This window comes from Sphaeramia orbicularis, chromosome 3, assembly GCF_902148855.1.
Source record: "Sphaeramia orbicularis chromosome 3, fSphaOr1.1, whole genome shotgun sequence".
NCBI classification, from domain to species: Eukaryota; Metazoa; Chordata; class Actinopteri; order Kurtiformes; family Apogonidae; genus Sphaeramia; species Sphaeramia orbicularis.
The window spans coordinates 43211364-43234271 of record NC_043959.1 but is presented as its reverse complement, the minus strand read 5'-3'; the positions used below and the strand labels follow the sequence as shown (position 1 = coordinate 43234271).

General features: G+C 39.3%; 2 protein-coding genes across 3 annotated transcripts; one reads left to right on the top strand and one right to left on the bottom strand.

Moving 5' to 3' along the window:
- Window positions 1–5282: 5282 nt before the first annotated feature.
- Window positions 5283–6959, bottom strand: mis12 (MIS12 kinetochore complex component). Its single transcript, XM_030131238.1, has 2 exons — window positions 6534–6959; window positions 5283–5719 (listed from the first exon to the last, which is right to left on the bottom strand). The coding sequence occupies exons 1-2, from the start codon at window positions 6951–6953 to the stop codon at window positions 5450–5452; spliced, it is 690 nt and encodes a 229-aa protein (XP_029987098.1). The 5' UTR covers window positions 6954–6959; the 3' UTR covers window positions 5283–5449.
- A 2535-nt stretch (window positions 6960–9494) lies between these two features.
- ppm1g (protein phosphatase, Mg2+/Mn2+ dependent, 1G) lies at window positions 9495–22590 on the top strand. Of its 2 annotated transcripts, none has more exons than XM_030131220.1 (14): window positions 9495–9647; window positions 9924–10060; window positions 11286–11355; window positions 11542–11627; window positions 11917–12046; window positions 14134–14245; window positions 14782–14984; window positions 16074–16246; window positions 16420–16551; window positions 16986–17088; window positions 18426–18557; window positions 18817–18946; window positions 19065–19164; window positions 20560–22590. In XM_030131220.1, the coding sequence occupies exons 2-14, from the start codon at window positions 9950–9952 to the stop codon at window positions 20758–20760; spliced, it is 1683 nt and encodes a 560-aa protein (XP_029987080.1). In that variant the 5' UTR covers window positions 9495–9647; window positions 9924–9949; the 3' UTR covers window positions 20761–22590. The 2 variants fall into 2 exon arrangements, with proteins under 2 accessions (XP_029987080.1, XP_029987079.1); XM_030131219.1 differs by having other exon boundaries at window positions 16071–16246.
- Window positions 22591–22908: the final 318 nt, after the last annotated feature.

Below are 22908 nucleotides of genomic sequence, written 5' to 3'. Positions count from 1 at the left end.
TTGTTCACACCTGAGTGGCTTAGATTTGGTTACATTGCCATTTTAAAAAAATGATATTGTGACAATGAAAATAAAATTGTTGTAGAACAGCGCATTTATATGTAATTTTTACTGTTTAAAAAATGTCTGAAGGGACCGCTGGCCCCTGGCAATGTCCACATTATCAGATCCGGCCCTCTTGAAAAAAAGTTTGGACACCCCTGGATTAGAGGAAACGCTAGTAGTGGAGGCTCATGCGGGATCTGGCAACCCCTAGCCTGGGCGGAGGAGGAGAGGATACCACGTTCTACAGTATTTTGAATGTAATTGCAGTACCAGTTTTGGCCACAATCCTACATACTGCAGCTTTAACAGTACACAAAAAAACAAGTTTTACTCATTTACATAATTTTAATAATTAGTAATTTGCATGGATTTTTGAATGTGGAATTCCTCCAAATAGAAAATCTAAGTCTGTAAAATACTCAACCGCATAATGAGAAAACACTTACTACACAGGAGACAGAAGGGTGTGGAGCTGGAGTCTTCAGTCTGTTCATATATAAAACTGAGTGGTGGTTTGTCTTATGTGGAGTCCCAGTCCCCTCCCACAGCATATGCTTCTCTGAATGTGTTGTGTATTGCTTAATACAGGCATGTCCAAAGTCCGGCCCGGGGGCCAATCATGGCCCGCGGTCAGATTTTAGACGGCCCACAGCTTGGGTTTTAGAATGTATTATTTATGGCCCGCTTGGACTGTTGAACTGAGTACATGAATCACAAAAGGTTCAAAATGCAGTTTCTCCTTTCGCCTCATGGTGGCAGCACCACTCTAACTCTATCTGGCTCTGTGACTTTGCCGTGAACCCTTCTCACTAATTTCTAACCATGGCGCCTGTAAATAAAAAAATGGAAGTTGACAGTGAGGGCCGCCGCTTCCAGGAGAGATGGGAATTACAATTTTTTTTTTTTCACTGAAAATCGAGGCGATTGTATTTGCCTAATTTGTCAAGAGACTGTTGCCTTGTTTAAGAAATTCAATGTAAAGACACACTAGCAGACAAAACAAGCTAACACATACAACAAGCTAGCAGGGAGTGAGCGTTCCGAAAAAGTGAAGCAAATTCAAGCTGCTTTAAACTCACAACAGTGACTCTTCATGTGAACCTGGGAGTTCAATGAATTCACCACCAAGGCAAGCTACCAAGTTGCCAGGTTAGTTGCCTCTAACTGCTGGTGTTATGTACTTGTAGATGTGACACAAAATATTACTTTCTGAATGATTTTGTGAAAGACAAGAGTAAGAGTCATATGTTTTCATCTGAAATGTTAACAGACTTTGCATTACTGAGTAATATATGAGTAATGATTACTTATATAAGTCATGTTTAAAATGAATGTGGGGTTAAGATTTTTTATCAACTTGGAAGTTTAAGATACTCCATACAGTTTGTTCTATGTTATCTGACTCCAGATGTGAAAGGAAGGCAGAAATGTTTTTTTTTTTTTTTTTTTTTTTTTTAAATTTGTTCACACCTGAGTGGCTTAGATTTGGTTACATTGCCATTTAAAAAAATGATATTGTGACAATGAAAATAAAATTGTTGTAGAACAGCGCATTTATATGTAATTTTTACGGTTTAAAAAATGTCCAAAGGGACCACTGGCCCCTGGCAATGTCCACATTATCAGATCTGGCCCTCTTGAAAAAAAGTTTGGACACCCCTGGCTTAATATCTTTGGATGGAAGTAGCTGTTATAGCCCTGAGCAATAAAACCTCAGTAATATTAAGTTAAAGTATACATTCTAATTTATTTCACCTGTATATCCATTTTCTTGGTCTGTTTTGTGGATTTTTGTGTTTTAACGTGTTGAATGCTGATTTGAACTGATACTGACTTTTTTTTTTTAATGTGATGAGTGACCCTTAAGTGTTTTACTCTGTTTCATAATTCATACTTCACCCATAACCCCCACACCTTACAGTATGGCTAAACAGTCTTCTACAGTGTCACCAAGTCTTTCTCTTGACATAGAACCTCCTGATGTTCAAACCCCTCCACCAGCTGCACATGGTGCACCCACTGGATTTAGTGCACACTTACAGACTTATTTTCCAACCCCCAGTCAACCGCTAGCTGGAACACCTGATGCCAGAGTCCCTCTCCAATCCTTTCCCCCCTTGGACAATTTACATCCTCTTGATCAATCTCTTGCTTGGGAAACTGAGGCCGTGTCTTATTCATCTGCTCCAGGAGGTGGAGTTTTAAACCTTACAGCTTCCTCTTCTTACCCAGCACCTCCCTCTCCTGATGAACTTCCACGTGCAATACCAACACCTGCTCGGGAATTGAATCAACTCGCAGAACAAACCCAGACAGGTTGGGACAGAATGCACATGGAAATGAAGGAGCAAAATGTGGCTATTAAGGAGCCAACAACATACTTAAAAGAAAGTCAGAATTCTTCAAAGGAACATCTTAAGGATTTTGTGGATCAAATAAGTTCAAATCATCAACAACTCTGCACTATGATTACATCACATAAAGAAGGTCCGAGAACTGAAATGGAGAATCTTGTAAAGACAATCAAACTGATCGTAGAAAAGGAAATAAAAAACTCTGAAGCATCCCTGCTGTCAGAAGTTCGCTTTATGGTGGAGAAGCTTCAAGTGGAGATCCAACAGGAGCTCAAAACTTTTCACACACATTCTCAAGAATGCATTTCCAAGTTGTCAAAAACTGTTGAAGCAACTAGTGCTGAGCTAACCAAGCTGGCTACTAACATGAAGAAAGTGGAGATTGAAAATAAAGAACAGTTAACGCGTCTTGAGAGGAAATCTTCTGGTCTGGAAGGAAGACTAGAATCTTTCAAGGCTGAAGTCAAATCTACTCCATCCTCTTCAAGTTATAGAGAGTATTCTGATAAATCATGCCCACTTCTGTCTACAAACCCCCCAATTATGAAAAGTGATCATATTAAGATAACCTTCCCAACGTATGGAGGACCTAATGATGATCCTGACCCTCTTAATTATTTGTCAAAGTGCCATGACTTTCTTGCTCTACATCCTTTGATTGATTCTGATATTCTGGCAACTTTCAGAACTGTCCTCCAAGGCACCGCTTGTGACTGGTGGGAAATCGCTAGATTAGATGTCACTACTTGGACCCAGTTTGAGACTGTCTTTTTGTCTGCTTTTCTTGCAGAAGACTATGAAGATGAACTGGCTGAACGTGTCTGAACCAGCAGACAGAAAGAGCATTAAAGCCACAAGCGGCATTGAAAGGCCCTCGCCACGGGCACGTCCAGTACAAGTATGTCCATCGTTCAGCAGGTGGCGCTCTAGCAGCAAATTTTAATGTCTTCTGATGAATGGGTATAGGCCTGGGAGATTGGCAACTGATTCAAATTTGATCCAAATAGGTGACTGTATGTCCAAACTGACCCAATTTTAGTAAAATTAAATTTGTAGGGGGCGCTATATAGCCAAATTTCAAATTTTTCAGATGAATGGGTGTAGGCCTGGGAGTTTGACGTCTGAGTCAAATTTGAGCCAAATTGATGTTCATATGTCTGAGCTGAAGCAATTTTGGTAAAGGTAACTTTGTAGGGGGCACTATAGTGTGAAATTAAAATTTCTTCCAATAAATGGATGTAGGCCTGGGAGATAGAAATCTGAGTCAAATTTGAGCTAAATTCGTGTTCGTATGTCCGAGCTGAAGCTTTTGTAAATTTTTGTAAAAACTTCGCAAAGTTTGCAAACTTGTCGCACAAAAACGGTGACACTGATCCCAAAAATTTGGCTAATTTGTCATGCCCCACTTCTCTAGATACTGTACACCAAGTGTGAGCTCATTTGGCCAAACGGCCAAGGAGGAGATAGTTACAATACGTCAGTGAAAACGCTGACTCAGCATTTTGGAAATTTCAATCCAATATGGCCAACTAAGGGTTGGTTTAGGGGCATGGCCATAATATTTTGTGTTTGTCTCCTGACGATGAATCTCCGTACCAATTTTCATGGCTCTACAACAAACTTTATGTTGGATGTGGTCCCATTGGTGTAATGTATTTCCACTTTTCAAGGGGGCGCTGTCACAGCATTTCTTTACAGACATCTTCGAAACCTGTATGTAAATTAAATTTTTCACACTTCTGAATTTTGGGCAAAATTTGGTGAGTTGTCATAAATGTTTAGGGGGTCAAATTTGAGCTCAAAGCACGGGAGAAGGAAAAAATAAATAAATAAATAATAAAAAGAAGAAAAGCACTCGGAGAGCACAGACCTCCGCCAAGGCAGATCAGTGGGCCCCTGTGGCCCCCCTCCACCATTACCACCAAAATTTAATCATTTCTTCCTTGTGCCAGTACCAGCATTTCCTGAAAATTTCATGAAAATCCGTCCATAACTTTTTGCGTTATCTTGCTAACAAACACGCACGCACGCAAACACAAAGCAAAGCGGTGACAATACCTCCTGGCAGAGGTAAAAAGGAAGTCTGTTCTGAGCCACTGTAAAAGCATGACAGTGCATCATGGTGGATTCTGTAACAAGGTAACAAACACAATTCTTATTTTCAGGTGATTATACACTGATTTATGCTTATGAGTATTATATTTCATTCCTTTTCCTCCAAACTCTTCCTCTTTCATGAGATCTAAGGCTGCGCTTGCACCCATATCATATGCAATGGCTGCATCACGATGACAGATTTGTACAGTGGCTGTGCAATGTCTGTGCAGTTGCTAAATAAGACTGTAAGATGGAGTGCCATGCAAGTAACACAAGCTGAGGAGGAAGACACGCCAAAGACAAACCCAAAAACTTAATGATTCATGAAATAATTTAATGAAAACGACACTAAAATACTTCCTTTATCTAATATTTGCTATTGTAGAAAGATAAACATGACTAATTTAAGCTGATGTAGCTAGGCTAAGATTGAGTAAAATGTCACTGCAATATAGATAACATTCATAAAGCCTGATTCATGAAATAATTTAACGAAAATGACATTAAAATATTTCCTTTATCTAATATTTGCTATTGTGGAAAGATAAACATGACTAATTTAAGCTGATGTAGCTAAGATAAGATTGAGTAAAATGTCACTGCAATATAGATAACATTCATAAAGCCACAAAGCATCTGACACAGGTTGTTTTGTCTTCTTAAGTGATGACACTTGTGCCTTCAAGAGTCATTTCCATTAGTTCTGATCAAGACAAGCAGGGTTCAAAATATTTACACACTATGCAACATTAATTCACTGGTGTTTTATTTTCTCCTAAAACTTGGTCTGAAATTGAAGTGAATAAAGTGATGAGGTCCATGACATTGATCATCTTTTCCCTAAATGTCACATGGTGCTGCTAGTCTTCTAAATTCTCTGATCTCTTGCAGAAAGAGTAAAAATAGAAAACAAGGATTGCCTGTTGAAAACAGTTTCACAGATTTATGTCTGTTTAATGGGGTGTTTTTTTGCAGACTTCTCTGGTGTTCTTCTGTAGTTTCTGTACTGACTCCATCACCAGTCGGAAGCTTTCATGGAAGCTGCCATTACCCTCTTTAACCCAGGCTCCCTGTAACTCTCTGATCCATGCTAGTATCTCTTCCAACTGCTTCTGTGCCTCTTTCTGCTCCTCCAACTCAGCAAGTAAAGCCTGCTTGGCACAGATCTCTGCTTCGTAGGCTGTTTGGAGATCTGCAATGGAAGACTCCAGCTTGAACACCTCCTGAACAGAATAGAGAAAAAAGACAAAACTGAGATAAGTCAAAATGTCATATCACAAAGCTAAAAAAAAAAGGGGGCTATTATAGGACAAATGACGTGGTTCGAACGACAGTGACAGTTCAAACATAGGATGATCTTGTGGAAAACGAACAATTGCTGCAGATAGAACAGCTCAAAAGTATATAAAGCAGGTCAAATGAACACAAGCATAAACATTTAGCACAGTGACATTCAGGACGCACATTAATGCAGCAGTAAAATGACATAACTGACTGAAGAACTACTAACACATTTCACACTAAGTACATTTTTTGTATGTACTTAAAATGAAATTAACACTTCTGCAACTGTGGAAACCTACGACTATTTTGAAAGGTGTAAGTGTTAAATAATTTAATTTAGGGACTACAGATGGAAATTAGCACTGCTGCTACAATCTGGCATATTTACAGCTGCAATTGTTGTAGATGTTCATTAATATGCACTGTCCCTATTAAATAAATAAATAAATATGGTGTAGCTAAAACAACATACAGGGTGGGGAAGCAAAATTTACAATGAACATTTAGTTGTTTTTTCTCAGCAGGCACTACGTCAATTGTTTTGAAACCAAACATGTATTGATGTCATAACCAAATAAATTCTCATGACTTTCAATAAACTAATTGGTCATACACTGTCTTTCAATCCCTGCCTCAAAATATTGTAAATTTTGCTTCCCCACCCTGTAAATTTGTCATCAATGCAGTCCATAGACCAGTGAATTAGTCTGTTCAGTAGTAGCAGTCAGACCAGACTGTGTGCCAGGACTCCACCTGTATGTCCTGAGGATACTTGTTGTGAGACTGGTCCTCCGGCAGCAGGACATTTGCCGGCAGTGACAGGCATCGGTCCACCAGTAGCGGCTCCATTCGCTCAAACAGCTGCTTGAACCGCTCCTCCAGGAACTGCTGCAGTTTTCGGCTGCACTCCCTGGCCCCGGCCCGGAGCAGCTCCTCCTCCTCGGCCGACTCGCCCTTGCTCAGCTGCCTCACACACACCTTTTCTACGACGGGTAAAATATCGTACAGACAATCCTGGAAAGCGTTACAAGCCCGAAGCACACAGGTCTGTGGGGTGAAGCCGAAAAACTGCGCGTCGTACATTTTTAATTTGGACGGAGAGTAAGTGTCCCCGTCCTCTGGAGCCTCTCCGCGGACATCCATCTCCGACTGTTCCCGAGTTTCCCGCTCCATGTTCAATCTGATATTTGTCTTCCGTGTTTCCGCTTGTTTTGTTCCGACGTTTGCAAATAAAGAGAAGGTGCAACATCGCCACCTGCCGGAGTGGAGTGTACCTAACAGTAAACCGAGAAAGGGGAACATAATGTGTTACATTTCCAGAATAACGTTGTTATTACGAAAAAAAAAATCGTTCGAAATCAAATAAAAATATTACATCTACTATTACTACCCAGCCAGTATGTCCATGTGGGCCCCAGAAGGGTTCCGTTTGGGCTGCGTATAAGGGTCCCATGTGGGTTGGTCCGCAGTTTCCATGGTGACCCCACATGTGTTTGCCCATATCAGAATCTCTTTATTGTCATTTTATCAAGTACAATGAAACTGAGGCAAAGCTCTCCGGTTCAGTGTAAGAATTTACAGACAGATGAAAAATATTAGTAAAACAACAACAAATATCAGTAAAAGGCACAGTTATTTACATTAAAAAAAAAAAAAAAAAAAGTATTGTAAAGTAAGATATTTGTAAAGCAAAATTTAAGTAGTGCAAAGAATATGAGAAGTAGTGCAAATGACATGAAAGATAAATATTGTGGGATAAATAGTGTGAAGAATAAATAATATGATATATTCAGATGTCTGATTCTGATATGGGCAAACACATGTGGGGTCACCATGGAAACTGCGGACAAACCCACATGGGACCCTTATATGCGGCCCAAACGGAACCCTTCTGGGGCCCACATGGACATGCTGGCTGGGTACTACTACTACTACTACTACTACTAGAAGTACTACATCTACTACTACTACTACTACTACTACTACTACTACTAGAACTACTACATCTACTACTACTACTACTTCTACTACTACTACTACTACTACATCTACTACTACATCTACTACTACTACTACTACTACTACCACTACTACTATACTATTACTACTACTACTACATCTACTACGGCTACTACATCTTCTACTACTACATCTACTACCAGTACTACTACATCTACTACTACTACTACTACTACTACTACTACTACTACATCTACTACTACTACATCTACTACGGCTACTACATCTTCTACTACTACATCTACTACTTGTACTACTACATCTACTACTACTACTACCACTACTACTATACTACTACTACTACTACTACTACTACTACTACTACTACATCTACTACTACTACATCTACTACGGCTACTACATCTTCTACTACTACATCTACTACCAGTACTACTACATCTACTACTACTACTACTACTACTACTACTACTATATCTACCACTACATCTACTACTACATCTAGTACTACATCTAGTACTACTACCACTACTACTATACTACTACTACTACTACTACATCTACTACGGCTACTACATCTTCTACTACTACATCTACTACCAGTACTACTACATCTACTACTACTACTACATCTACTACTTGTACTACTACATCTACTACTACTACTACTACCACTACTACTATACTACTACTACTACTACTACTACTACATCTACTACTACTATATCTACTACGGCTACTACATCTTCTACTACTACATCTACTACCAGTACTACTACATCTACTACTACGACTACTACTACTACTATATCTACCACTACATCTACTACTACATCTAGTACTACATCTACTACTACTACCACTACTACTATACTACTACTACTACGACTACATCTACTACGACTACTACATCTTCTACGACTACTACATCTACTACTAGTACTACTACATCTACTACTACAACATCTACTACGACCACTACATCTACTACCACTACATCTACTACTACTACTACTATTTACTGCTCCCTTTAGGGTTCACCACACAGCAAATTATCTGCTTCCGTCTGACTCTGTCCCCTGCATGTTCTACCTGCATGTCCTCCTTCAACACATCCATGCATCCCTTTGTTCTTCCTCTTTGCCTCCTACCTGGTACCTCCATCTTCATCATCCTTCTACCAATTTATTCACCATCCCTCCTCATTAAATGTCCAAATCATTTCAATCTGTCCTCACTCACTTTGTCTCCAAAACGTCCAGCTTGAGCTATCCCTGTGATGGGCTTGTTCCTAATCCTGTCCAAATTTGTCATTCCCAAAGAAATATTGCAAGATATTATTATTACAATATATTACAAGAATAAAGTTGCAATTTATTCCCTATAAATTTTCTTCATAGAAATATAGTGGTTAAAAACCCCCCACTAAGATTGCTATTAAATGAGATCTTCAGATTCTTTCATTTGAATAAGATAAGATAAGATAAGATAAGATAAGATACAAAATGCACAATGTTCGGTATATATAAAGAATAAAATGAAATTAAATAAATAACAACATAGAATAATATGGCATGAAGGTGCCTTATTTTTATTTTTAAAATAAATGTAGAGTTGGATAAGGTGTTTTATCCAGCTATGATTTTAACCCCTGAAACTGTGGAATTCCGTTACCTAGCAGTATGTAACGTGACTAGTGACGTACCAGCCGGACACGCCCCCTTGTTCGAAGGAAAGGGACATGCGCCGTGTGCCCACTTCCTCCACGGCTTCTCTTCTCTCCAGTTTGTCTGTGTTGATAGCGGCTTTTGCTTCCACACGTGCAATAAGTCCTATGTGAATTCCTCTCCTTCGTACCCGTTTATAAGTTCATCCTGCTCTGTCAGACAGGTAAAGTTGCCGTCGGTGTTGTGTGTTTGATCTTTGTCCAACTGCGCAGCCGCTCATGGCGGTGTATAGGTTACAATGGAAGTTTAGCCGGGTTTGCTCCTGTTAGCATGCTGATGTTAGCTAGCCGATGCGTTCACTTTTTGTTGTTGTGTTGCTAACATTAGCTAGCTAACAACCGTAACTATCCAACCTGGTTAACGCAGTTTAAGTGTGGCATACATGTTATTTTATGCAAAACTAAAATATGGCATTTTGTCTGTGATTTCTTCTCACCAGGTTTAAAGCCATAGTAACCAACAACCATGGGGGCTTATCTGTCGCAACCTAACACATCCAAGACCTCCTCCGATGGCGGCAACAGCAACATGAGCTACGGCTTCTCTGCCATGCAAGGATGGCGTGTTTCCATGGAGGTGAGACGGAAAATGAATGACCAGATCAAAGACAATCGTGTTAACTCTCAGCTTCCTGCAGACAGCAAAGACAAATTGTTTCCTAAGTTTAAAATGGCGATCTAAGGAAGTCTGAGGAATTTTTCGTTAAACAGGTTTGTTTGGATGAGAGTTCAGTGAGGGGTAGATTTATCTGCAATACCCTGTTTCCAGACAGTGAGCAGCATTGGTTTAGGAAATCCATCTTTCACTCACAGCAAGCCATAATATCTTCACTTTACCACATCTTTCAAGAATATGAAACGGGTAGCTGTTGACTGTGCTCTGTGTCTTCACAAGATGCTGCACAGTTCATAAAGTTATTTCCTAATTGTAGGTGTGGATCATTTAGCCAAGTGACATATATGTTCATGGTAATGTTTAGTAGGACTGTCCCTTACTCAGAATTTTGTCAGTTGAATGGGACTTGGCTGTTCAGTATGAAGCTTCAACTATTAGGTTCTCTTCTAAGACAAGAAAAAAATCCATTGAATCTGTGTTTCAAGAAAGTTAAAGGGATATTTGAAAATGACTACAGTACAATGGTATATGATGTACATACAGCTTTGTTAGTGAACAATACATGCAGTTTTCAGGAGGCAGCCCCTAGGCCAAAATTTGTTCATCATTAATTTGGTCAAAATCTTTGAGGAGTTAGTTTGGAGAAAAAAATGTAAAATCTTTTATACGAGATAGTAGGTGTTATACTATAGTAGTCTGCAGTTGGCATGTGGATGAGCAGCATAAATGTCCTATCTTAAAAAGAACAAAACCAGTACAATTATGTTTTACATTAAAAATGTTTTCACTACTTTAACTTGCTGCCAGGCAGTTCTTTCCAACAGGGAACTGAAGCTATTAGATTGAGCGGTTCACAGCCACCATGAAACCTTTGACAAAAACATATCTCAGAACAGGGGAAGTGCTATCCTACTGCTAATTTCATGACTAAGTTTTAGAGCCCAAATTAACGCACTAAAACACTTCATGCAGCAACAAAGACAATAATCATCTAGTATTAGTCAGATGCTGACTATGGAGAAATAGCATCATAAAGCCCTATTTAAAGAGAAAAGCAAAATAATCATTTTCGTCATCTGTGACACCTTCTGTCACCTGCATAGATATCTATTTACAAAAAGTTAAGGGTCCAGTATCTGCTTGTTTTACTGTCAGTCATGTTGAACATCTTTTTTCTTTTCTGCAGGATGCTCACAACTGTATCCCAGAGTTTGATGAGGAGACCACTATGTTTGCTGTGTATGATGGACATGGAGGTAAAAGCAGCATTCAGTTAATTGTTGATGTATTTGTCACCGCATTATTTTTCTATTACAATCTAGGCATTTTTGTGAAATGTTCCACTCACTACTCCATCCCTTTTCTGTTTTTATTGTTTTGCACATGTAGATTACAACAGGCCTTTCCAGGGAAAATTATACAACTTGTTGTGTTTCCTTTAGGTGAAGAGGTAGCCTTGTATTGTTCAAAGTACCTACCTGACATCATAAAGGAGCAGAAGACATACAAAGATGGGAAACTACAAAAGGTGAGAAGCCAAAATAACCACGACATGCCTTTTTTTTTTCCTCCCCCAATCCCTTTCCCTGCAGAAATCTTCTTTATCAAAAGTGCTTGGCACAATTGGATATTAGGTAAAATTTGATTATGCAATTACATGATTATCTTTTATTCTTTTCAGTTAAAGTGTGTCAAATGTTTCAAATTCTTCTGAAACAGACATGCAACTCAAACTTCTTCTGTCTGTAAGGCTTGTTTCACCTGCTTCTTCTTCTGATTGACTTGAACAAGAAAATCTTTGACCATGTTGTTGCCAGGCTCTGGAGGATGCCTTCTTGGCTATCGATAGTAGAATAACCACAGAAGAAGTAATCAAGGAGCTGGTCCAGATCGCCGGGCGGCCCACTGAGGAGCCACCCACTGAGAAGGTGGCAGAGGAGGATGATTGTAAGTATATCATTGACATCAATACTAATGTTGCGCTGTTGTTATTGGTGTCACTTGTAAGGAAATGATACCATATTGCAAAGTTAAGAGGATTATTATGTCATATTTAGATCCTGTATTGAAATATGGTTTAATAAAATGTAGGTTTTGTGTGTTTGCACTAAGAGTAGACTTTAATTGGTGCCAATAAAACATTTCACGAAGTACCGGCAGAAGTTGATAGTGGTCAATAGTTAATATTTGGCCTCTAAACTGAAAATATTGACTTTGTGAGAAATGGATCCATCCTTTTTAATTTGATCCTTCTAAGTTGGGTGCTTCCTAGGTCAAACAACTGATGATCCATGAATGGAAAAGTGTTCAGGTTTTGCCATTGAAAAGGTGCGATTCATTTACATACGTATAAGCATATTGGATTACCTTTGTGTATGCAATGTGCCATATACCATGAATAAACTTGCTTTACCTAAGGAGATAACCTACTTGCATTTAAAAGCATGTTGTACTGGCAAAGTGGTCAACTCTTTTGTTTAGGATTTATTAAAGGTATTTATGGCAAACAGAGAATCTATACAAGCTTCCTTGAAATTTCTCTATGCAAAGAAAAGTATGATCCAGATCATTGGGACAGCACTTCCTTCAAAATTTGATCTTGTAGCTTTATCCATCCTTGACTTGAGAAACACCTGTCTGTGTGAAACAAAGAGATTGTATAGTTGGGAAGAGTTGTGACTTTTGATGTATGTAGCCAACCACCGGAGGGTTTGAAAACGCTGAAGAAACTGTCAACCTACTGTCAACCTACTTAACCTACTGTTAAGGCGAAGACACACCAACCCGATTTTTGACGGTCGGACATCGTCGGGCAGTCTGGCGAGGTCGGTGACATGAGTCTGTTTGGTGTGTTCCGTGCGATCAGCCGTCATTAATGCCATCGCCATTCTTTTCAGCCGATTCAACATGTGCAATCAGCCATTATCCCAGGGGTCAGCAACCCCAGTCCTAGAGAGCCACTATCCTGCATGTTTTAGACATTTCCCTCTTCCAGCACACCTGATGGTCATTATCAGGCTTCTGCAGAGCTTGATGATAGGCTTATCATTTGAGTCAGGTGTGTTGGGAGAGGGATACATCTAAAACATGCAGGATAGTGGCTCTCTAGGACCAGGGTTGCCGACCCCTGCAGTATCCAGTTCTTCAGTTGGACCAATCTGATTGGTGGAGGGATAGCCCTTGACTAGGGAATCAGTGAACGAGAAGTTTACATGTGAATACAGCTTTGCTAAGGTACTTCACACTATTATTGTCTTCTATAACAGGTCATTCACTGCTCATATCATATCTGAATGAGTGCCAGTCAGTGTTGCTGATGGACTTCCTTCATTCCATGAAGTGAACACTGTTGGCATTGTTAGCATAGTTTGATTTCTCCTCCATTTTCGCCTGTGACATCTTTCTTCTTCCACAAGAAGAAGCCCGAGAGCTGACAGCGCCACTATCTTCTTATTACTAGCCATCCATTCAACAGTTACAACAACAACAAACCTTCTTGACTATTCAACACTCTCTGCTGACAACAATGACTGATGACAGAGAGCTCTGTGTTTTGGTCTAGAGAGATGTTCCAGTTTTACGTCTCGTGCAAGCACAGAACGTACGCTCAAGTCGGTAGTTGGTTTGGTGTGTTCACACTTTTTTGACCGTGTCGGGGAAACAGGAGCCGACTGATCAGTTGAGCTACCTTTTCTGGTGACAGTCGGCAGCCAAGTTGGTGTGTCTTCGCCTTTAAAGATGTCTGCAGTTTGTGGAGACTACAGTGTCTGTCTGTCTGTCTGAGCAGAGGACAAAATCACTCACTAATACTGTTTTGAAAGCAGCACTGGTATGCCTGTATTTTTATCCCATTCATACAACATCAACATCATCACTAAACTCATGTAACATTGCACACTGGAGCAGCATTATGCCAGCTTTGTGTGGCTGAGTGTAAACAGACCAAGCTGTCATAAAAGGGGACTTCTTAACAGCATTATGGAGGATTCTTCAGAATGGCTGACACTCTCCTTTGTCCTTTTCTGTCTTTACAGTGGACACAGAGGAGGCAGCTCTGCTTCACGAGGAGGCCACCATGACCATTGAGGAGCTGCTGGTACGTTACGGCCAGAACCGCAACGCAGTCAAACATGCTGCCGCCATCAGGTATTTGAACAATCTTATGTTTTGACTTTAGACGGGGACTATTTGGCTACTACAAATTATTTTTGATTTCTTGAAAAGTAATTTATTTCCACTAACACCATACATTTCAAACGAAAAAAGGCAGAAACCCCAATGTCTCAATAACAGAACAACACAAAAGAAAAATTTGATCTAATGTAATTCTGAACAGAGAAAATGAGGAAAATGAAATGAATAATATATAATTTAAAAAAAAATAAACATATATATTTTTTGCAACATTACATGGAATGTGTAGGTAAATAAATGTTATATTATCATCAGTTCCTTAAATCAGTCCAAGTAATAATAATAGTATTCAGTTATTTTTAGTTTCTGTTACTTTCTTTATCATGTGCTAAGGTTATATTCATCTTAACATGAAACCTCAGTCTTAACCAGGGACTCGGTCAGTCCGGATTTTTGATTATGTAAAACAAAATGAGTGGAGTCATGTGGTTCAGGGTTGTTTGACCAGCTAGTTGATCCCTCATTATTTCCTCTCATTTCCTCTTCAGTGCGGCCGCTAAGAAGGTGTCCTGCCCACACCCTGACACAACTGGAGAAGATGGTGGTGAAGGACAGAGGAAGGAGGAGGGGTTGAATGGGGAGATGGAGGAGGAAGAGAGTAATGGAAAAGTGAAGGAACGTGAAGGAGCTGCGTGTGGGTCCAAGCTGCGAGCCTGTCGAAGAACAGGAGGAGCTGAAAGCACTGATGCAGGTATGAAGACCTGATAAGGTACACTTCTCATTTTACTTAAGGGTCATTCTGTATTAAATTGAACAGATTTTAAGAAAATTTCCCACCTGACCCTCTCAGATTTTTCTGAATTTTTACATACTTATAGAACATTATATATGATGGGAAAATCCAAAATTTCAAGGCTTAATTGTAAATAGTTCCAAAGTTATGACCATTTGAAGTAGGTAGGGGGTGCCCTAAAATTGTGACCAAAATTAAGACTTGAAATTTTCAGCTATTTTCAGGCTTCTATAACTTCTTAACAAGAGGTAGAGGTCTGAAGTTTTCAGAATCATTTCACAGGAATCTATAGTCCTAAGAAATGTGAAAATATTTACTTAAAATTTATAACTGCATTATACAGAAAATGACAAAGTTGAGATTTTATCCATCGCGAACTTCTAAAATGCTACATTTGGCCATCCGTTACACAAAAACTAATCATCATATTCATTAGAAATTTTATGTGCTTTTTTTTTCAGATCCATTCCCTAAGTACCCAAGATGTAGCACATACAATTTCTAATGAATATGATGATTAGTTTTTGTGTAATGAGTGGCCAAAAGTAGCATTTTAGAAGTTCGTGATGGATAAAATCTCAACTTTGTCATTCTCTGTAACATGCAATTATAAATTTTAAGTAAATATTTTCACATTTCTTAGGACTATAGATTCCTGTGAAATGATTCTGAAAATTTCAGACCTCTAGCTCTCGTCGTTCAGAAGTTACAGAAGCCTGAAAATAGCCGAAAATTTCAAGTCTTAATTTTGGTTGCAATTTTAGGGTACCCCCTACCTTTTTCAAATGGTCATAACTTTGGAACTATTTACAATTAAGCCTTGAAATTTTGGATTTTTCCATCATATATAATGTACTAGAAGTATGTAAAAAATTCAGAAAAATCTGAGAGGGTCAGGTGGGGACCACTTGATGAAATTACATGGAATGAACCTTAAGTGATTCAGATGAAGAGCCTTATTGGTAGATGTAGATTCAGATGTATCTACATATAAATTTTTTGTGTTTTCCAACACCTCATATTGGCCACATTTCTCCTTCACAGCAGCCAGGGAGTCTGGAAGCTCCAATGGAGAGGAGAAGGCCGGTAAGGCAGAAGGAGATGCAGGTCCTTCCTGCTCTTCTTTGTCTTCTAAAGCTTCTGGAGATTCAAAGTCCAGATTTTTTGATGACAGCGAGGAATCTGAGGAGGGGGAAGAGGAGGAGGGCAGCGATGAGGAGGTGAGAGAGCTGAAGGCTTGGCCTTCAGTCAGTATATTAGTAAGAAAACACTGGGAGCCAAAAAGCCTGAATGTGAAACATGACATTGTGTGTGATGTTTCATTATGTCTCCCATGTTTGTTGTCTGTCAAATCCTGTGTGCTTAAAAAAACATTCTCATAACTATTTTCAAGGACGGTAGTGAGGATGAAGAAGGTGATAGCAGTGAGTTGGAAGAAGAGGAAGACACAGAGGAGGGAGAGGAAGACTCTGAGGAGGAAGATGAGGAGGAAATGTGTCTACCTGGAATGGACGGCAAGGAGGAGGTGTGTATAATGACACAGGTATACTGAAAGGCTTTTTTTAGTCTGGGGAGCATGAAGATTTTATGTAACTTTGCTTCTAAGGGTTGTAAAAATGTTGCTTGTCATTTGAAACGGAGAGGTAAGTAATGGACGTTTGAAGAGCATATTTGTAATGTTCAGCCAACCTGCAGATGGCTGTGATGAAGCATACGCCAAATGAAATGATTTGTGATGACATGTAAATGGAAGAAGTAGTGGCAGCCCAAAATTCTTTTCTCTTCAAGAAAGTGTCTGAAACTGTTAGTTCCAGTTGTAGCTTGAAGTACACCATGCAGGACTGTCATAAGGGATTTAGATTGTTTGTCTTGTTTCATGGAAAGAGTGCAGGTCATTTGTACTTTTGATGTGTTGGAGTTTTTCACAGCATCTCACACCCTGCGTGTTTGTTTCTGCAGCCTGGCTCAGACAGCGGCACTACAGCTGTTGTGGCTCTAATCCGAGGGAAGCAACTGATCGTAGCCAATGCTGGAGACTCTCGCTGTGTGGTCTCTGAGCGTGGTATGTTATACCCTTTTCATTACCTCCGCCAGGAGTTATTGTGATTGCTTTGCTTTGTGTGTTTGCGTGTGTGTTTGCGTGTTTGTTTGCGTGTTTGTTAGCAGGATAGCTCAAAAAGTTATGGACAGATTTTCATGGGGGGGGGGGGGGGGGGGGGGGGGGGGGGGGGGGCGCACAGATATGTCTTGGTGGAGGTCTGTGCTCTCCGAGTGCTTTTTTTGTTTCCTATGCACCTCATATGCTTCATATTAAATAGCCATCCATGACCACCTTTTCTCATACGAGTTCATAAACGGCATGGAAAAGTAAGGGAATTAATTTTATGAATTTGAAGGTCAGGACAAATATAGGAAAAAACTAAGAATGGGATCATGTGTCTCCAGACTTTTGCCTCTCTTCTGTTCTCTAAAATATACAATACAGAATTTATAAAAAATAAACTGATTACACAGAGTATTTTTCATGGTCTTTGGAGGAGGCAGAGCACACAAGAGCAAGCTGAAAGCAGAACAAGAGTGAAAAGTGAGCGGATGCATGGAATGGCATCCAGGATTTGATGTTAATTAATTTGTATGAGCTACAGCCCCCAAAGATAATCTTCTGGCAATTATTTGGCAACAGAATGGCGTCCATAATGAATGTAACATGCTTGTAAACAGCTGGATACTAAAACCCTTTATTAACACAAATAGCCTTCTTTCATAATGTGAAATTCTACTGGGAATTCTGGAAACTTAAAATGGAAATTGTGTCGCAGCCTTGTTCTCTTTTCTGTCAGTGTTTGTGATGTATTATGTTTCACCTGCTGTTTCACTTTGTGAACCTGCAAATCAAAAATATGCTGGTACCAGGACTGCATGATAGAGGGGAAAGTACCAGTATCATTATTGCAGTGATGGTTTGATGTGAAATACGTCAACTAAACCTCACACTCGGCACCAAACTAATACCAGTTAATCTTGACTGTAGCTGTCAGAGAGCTGGAACTTCATTTGATATTTCAAATGTTTGTGTGCTGAGCGCAAATGAATTCATTTGTCTTATTGTCTTTTGGGTGCAATGTGTTTATCACACATTCATATCATGACATTATGATTTAACTGATACACAAATCTACAAACAATATCATATGAAAAGAGGTACAGCTTTACCAGGAAACCTTTAATTTGATGAGGTTGTGTTGTAGCTGAAGAGAACCTTGTTACAAATGTGATTAATTTTCTCTGTAATAGTTAATCAACATTATAGACAAAAACTTAGAGTGGCTCTGAGAAGATGCATTAACATGGGCATTGGAGCAATCGTGTATCAAAAGTAAAATTCCTGTGGTTCTGCAGGTAAAGCTGTGGACATGTCGTACGACCACAAGCCAGAGGATGAGGTGGAACTGGCTCGAATCAAAAACGCTGGAGGGAAAGTGACCATGGATGGTCGAGTCAACGGTGGACTGAACCTGTCCAGAGCTATTGGTATTTATCTGATAATAGATACTTGAAATGTTTTGGGTGGTACCATTGGTTTATTGACATTAGTTGAAACATCAACAACTTTTTTTAATAAATACTTTGCAGCAACCCGTTGAGAAGATGTCCCCACAGAAACTTTCAATACATGGAATTGTATAAAATAACAATTTGATGTTTAGCAGTTAAAGTGCTAATATTAGAGTAAAAATGGACAGTTATTATCTGACAGAAGAGAGCTTTTAAAGTGGACTTTGGTTCTCAGGTGACCACTTCTACAAGAGGAACAAGGCTCTGCCTCCAGAGGAGCAGATGATTTCTGCGATGCCAGACGTTAAAGTCCTGACGCTTAATGAGGAACACGACTTCATGGTCATTGCCTGTGACGGCATCTGGTGAGTAGAAGTGGTACCTAAAGTTATGCCCGAGTTGCAGGTTGTTCTGTTAGATTGATATTTTGCTTGTTTATCCTCTTTTCTCCCCTTCACCTCTGTCATTTTAACGTGTGTACAGGAATGTGTTGAGCAGTCAGGAAGTAGTGGACTTCATCAGTGAAAGGATCAAACCAGACCAGAGCGGTAAAACCAGGCCTCTGTCATCCATAGTGGAAGAGGTGAGAGAACAGCTGATACAGACACACTTTACACAAAGTGATAATTGACACATTACAACAGTCGGATCCATATCCCATTATTAACAGAACAAAGTGTACCCAAACTAAACATTAAAGAACACAGAGATGTTAATTCTAGTTTAGACAAGTCCATATTCATTTAAAGTTGGATGACATGAAGGTATTTATCAGACAATGGTAGGAATCTTTTCACCAGTAGACAATTGGTAGTTTAGGAATGAAAGGTTCGTCGATCACTGAATAATTATCAACAACCCTTTGCTTTTTAACCTTTTTAATAAAGTTAAAGCCCATTTCCAAGAACTTTTATTACCAGGAATTTCTTTGTCTGGGTAAAAGGATTCTTGGTAGTCTGGTTTGTGTTTCCACTGCTCCTCAAAGTTCTACAAAATGTAGTTAAATAAGCCTCAGTCATTTCGAGTCACCAATTCAAAGTCCCACTGAATTTCTTTTGAGCATATTTGATAAATGGACCTTGTCGTCTGTTCACTTCTTGTAGTTTCTCTTCTTTTGCGCCATTTTCCAAGTGATCAAAACACAAAAAAAACTGAAGCTTTTTTGAAATGGAACAAAAAAAGTTTGCAGCCGCACACTAGCTTAAACATTGTAGGTGAATATAAGTGTGGAATGCCGCTAATGTGTTCCACCAATCAGTGTTCATGGCTACACAGCCCTGCCCCTCAAGTATTCCTGGGAATCTGAAAAGTTTTTTTCCCCCCAGCTGATTTTGGTGGAAACACAAATGAGATTACTTAAGAGATGAGAGCATGTTTTATTACATTTTTTAAATTTAATTTCAATTTTATTACATACTATATTTTCCTACTGAGGTATTTGTGGTTTTGCATAGTAACAGTCCCAGAGTGTCTTTGTTTTGGTGGTAGTTAAATTGCGCTGCTCCATGTGTCTCATGGATGTTTGCACCATCATTTTCATGTTATTACGCTGCAAATTATTGGTTATGAAGTTGTTTTTCGCTTTGTGAGAAAAGGACGTGCAATGTGAGAGTTGTTGGTCAACTGCTTTAAATACAGTCAGAAACTGAGCAGAATCAAAATAAGTACAGATCAGCTTCAATCACTGCAACAAACACACTCACACGGTATTTGATGACGAGATAATGTATTGCCTGTTAAAATTGGGAATCATAATGGTTTGAATTGAAAGAATATTAGCTTTACTGTTTTGTTTTGGGTCTTGTTTTTAATTAAAGTCTCATTTATGAAAGTAGTTTTTGTTTATTTGGAAGTTCCAAGTGAAATTAATCCTCATGCAGCCTTTGAACTACATACCATGGTAGAAGGTTTTGGCCATGTCAAAACGCCCCTACATTCATGCGTCTTTAATTTCAAATCCTGTGTGTCCTCGTGGCAGCTGCTGGACCACTGCTTGGCTCCCGACACGTCTGGAGACGGAACAGGATGCGACAACATGACCTGTATCATCATCACCTTCAGGCCTCACTCTGCTCAAAGCCAGTCAGACGACACAAAGAAGAGGAAGCACCAAGATGAGGCAGAAGGGAAGGAGATGGAGAAGAATGGAAACGACAGCAAAAAGGCAAAGAGTGACTAAGGATGCAGGAAAAACTCACAGGAGGAGCAGCTGGTCCCAGGCCATCGCAGATACACCAGAGACACATTCTGTTCAAAATTAGATTCTTACCTCACAAACATTAAATTCATCCTACATGAGAATTCACAAATTCTATATGTATACTCAGATCCACTGAACCAAGATCGTGAGTGTAAATATATATTTTTTGGATTTTTCCCTCCAATACCCCTTTCAATTTTTCCTTGTTCCTTGTAAAATGAAGCTGAACATGGTTCTACTTTTTAAACTCTGGAGAAGATAAATGGTACATCATTTGTTACTAGAGTGAAGATGTAGGAGAAAACTTTAGTCAGCAGAGACTGGTGTGTATTTCTAAATGCACGTCAGAGATGGCTCATCGTTTCTGCTGAGAGTGCGCTCTTATGTTAAAATCAATTCCCATGTGGCTGTTGATCTGTTCAGATTCACTTTGAGAAAAGCTAATGTAGTGACCAACGTCTCTAGGCTGTGCACATTTTTCAATGTGTCAGTCATGTTCACCGCAGTTCTGTTTTTTAAGTGTGCACATGTTTCTTTTTCAACTTGAAACTGCACAATACTCTGTGGGTGTTGTGCCCAAAATGATGCTGTAGTCAATGTATCCCAACAAAGTGCCATAAATGTTATACATTTTTTTTGTAAGCACCATTTCGCACACTTAAATTTGCTGAATGGACCAGAAATGACTGCAGCTAAATTGGCATTGCATAGTTACAGGACTGAAATGTGTCTTCTCTCATTACAAATGAGAATAGACACTCATCTAAAATTAAAGTTACATCACGATGCAGTGGGAATGTGTGTGTTTGTCTAGCGTTGCACTGAATGTGTCAGCACCTGTTTCAGGTTCCCTCTGTTTAACGCTCCCCAAATTTCTTCAGGAGCAGTTTATGTGGGGTTCAGATTCCACCCTCCAACAGGAGGAACTTAAGGATGCAGGAGCGTGTGTAGTCCAATCGCTCTAGTTTGCCATTTTGATTTTTGACCCATGACCATCTTCTTATAATCTGACAAATGAGGGTCATATTCAGCTTTTTCTTTTTTTTTTTTTTCCTTGTAACAGAGCACCCCAAACATCGCCATCGTCAACTTTCTCTTCATTCCTGCTTTTTGTTTTGTCTTCACTGGTATCTGTAAATTTCCAGATGGTTTATAAGAGAAAATGCCAGGGTTTTGGGGGCTAGTCTACTTTTCATCTCTGTAAAATAGAGGGAAATGGCGTCTCTGAGTGTCCATCCACAGAGACTGCACTGCTGCAGCAGGAAGCCTGGACTGATCCACCACATTCCTTGCTCCAGGGCTCTAATGAACTCCACCCAGCTGTTCCATGATTTTCACTCCCAACACCTTTTTAAGAATATGTGTTTTAAGCAGAGAGCATTTCCACTCAGCATTTGTTTAATTTTTGACGAGTCAGTCCTTGGGTGGGTTTTTTTTTTTAAAGTCCTTGTGAGCACATTCTGAAAACACCCTGATGTTGGACTGTGGAGAGGATCATCACGGTTATTTTTTGAGTGGAAATACAATTTAAAGTTCAGAGCACCAAGACAGTGTAACTGTTAAGACTGTTTTTCTTTATTTGCAGAAGCCTCATGTAAACCATACTGTGTGACTGTGCGTCTGTTTCTCGTATTCTATCTTGTCACCATGCCCTTTTTTCTGTACATAGTTTTTCAATACTTTAACTAATTGAAGAAAAAGAAGATGGTTTTTCTTTGTAATTGTGAGTCAATGTGACATTTTTGGTGCATACTGTTTTGACACCAGTATGTAAGTACATACAAATACATTTTTTTAAATAATGAAACTCCTCCTATGTCTGATTCTTTAAGACTGACAGCCATGTCACTTTGAATCAAACCTGTTCCTTTTTATAGACATTCAAGGAAAACATCTACTGCCTGGAGAATGTAAGAGAAGGACTTTCATACTCTGAATTTCTTTGGTCCAGCCTTTAGAATGACTTAACGCTCATCAGATGTATTTCTGGTGCTTGATTTAAACCTTTCCAAGTTATTGTCTACACAGCATCAATAAAAAGATCTGAAGAGCAAAAAATTAAATGATGGGAAATTTGCAGTGAGTTAAAGTTAACACTATAGTTCTTTATGACTCCTTAGGTCAGTG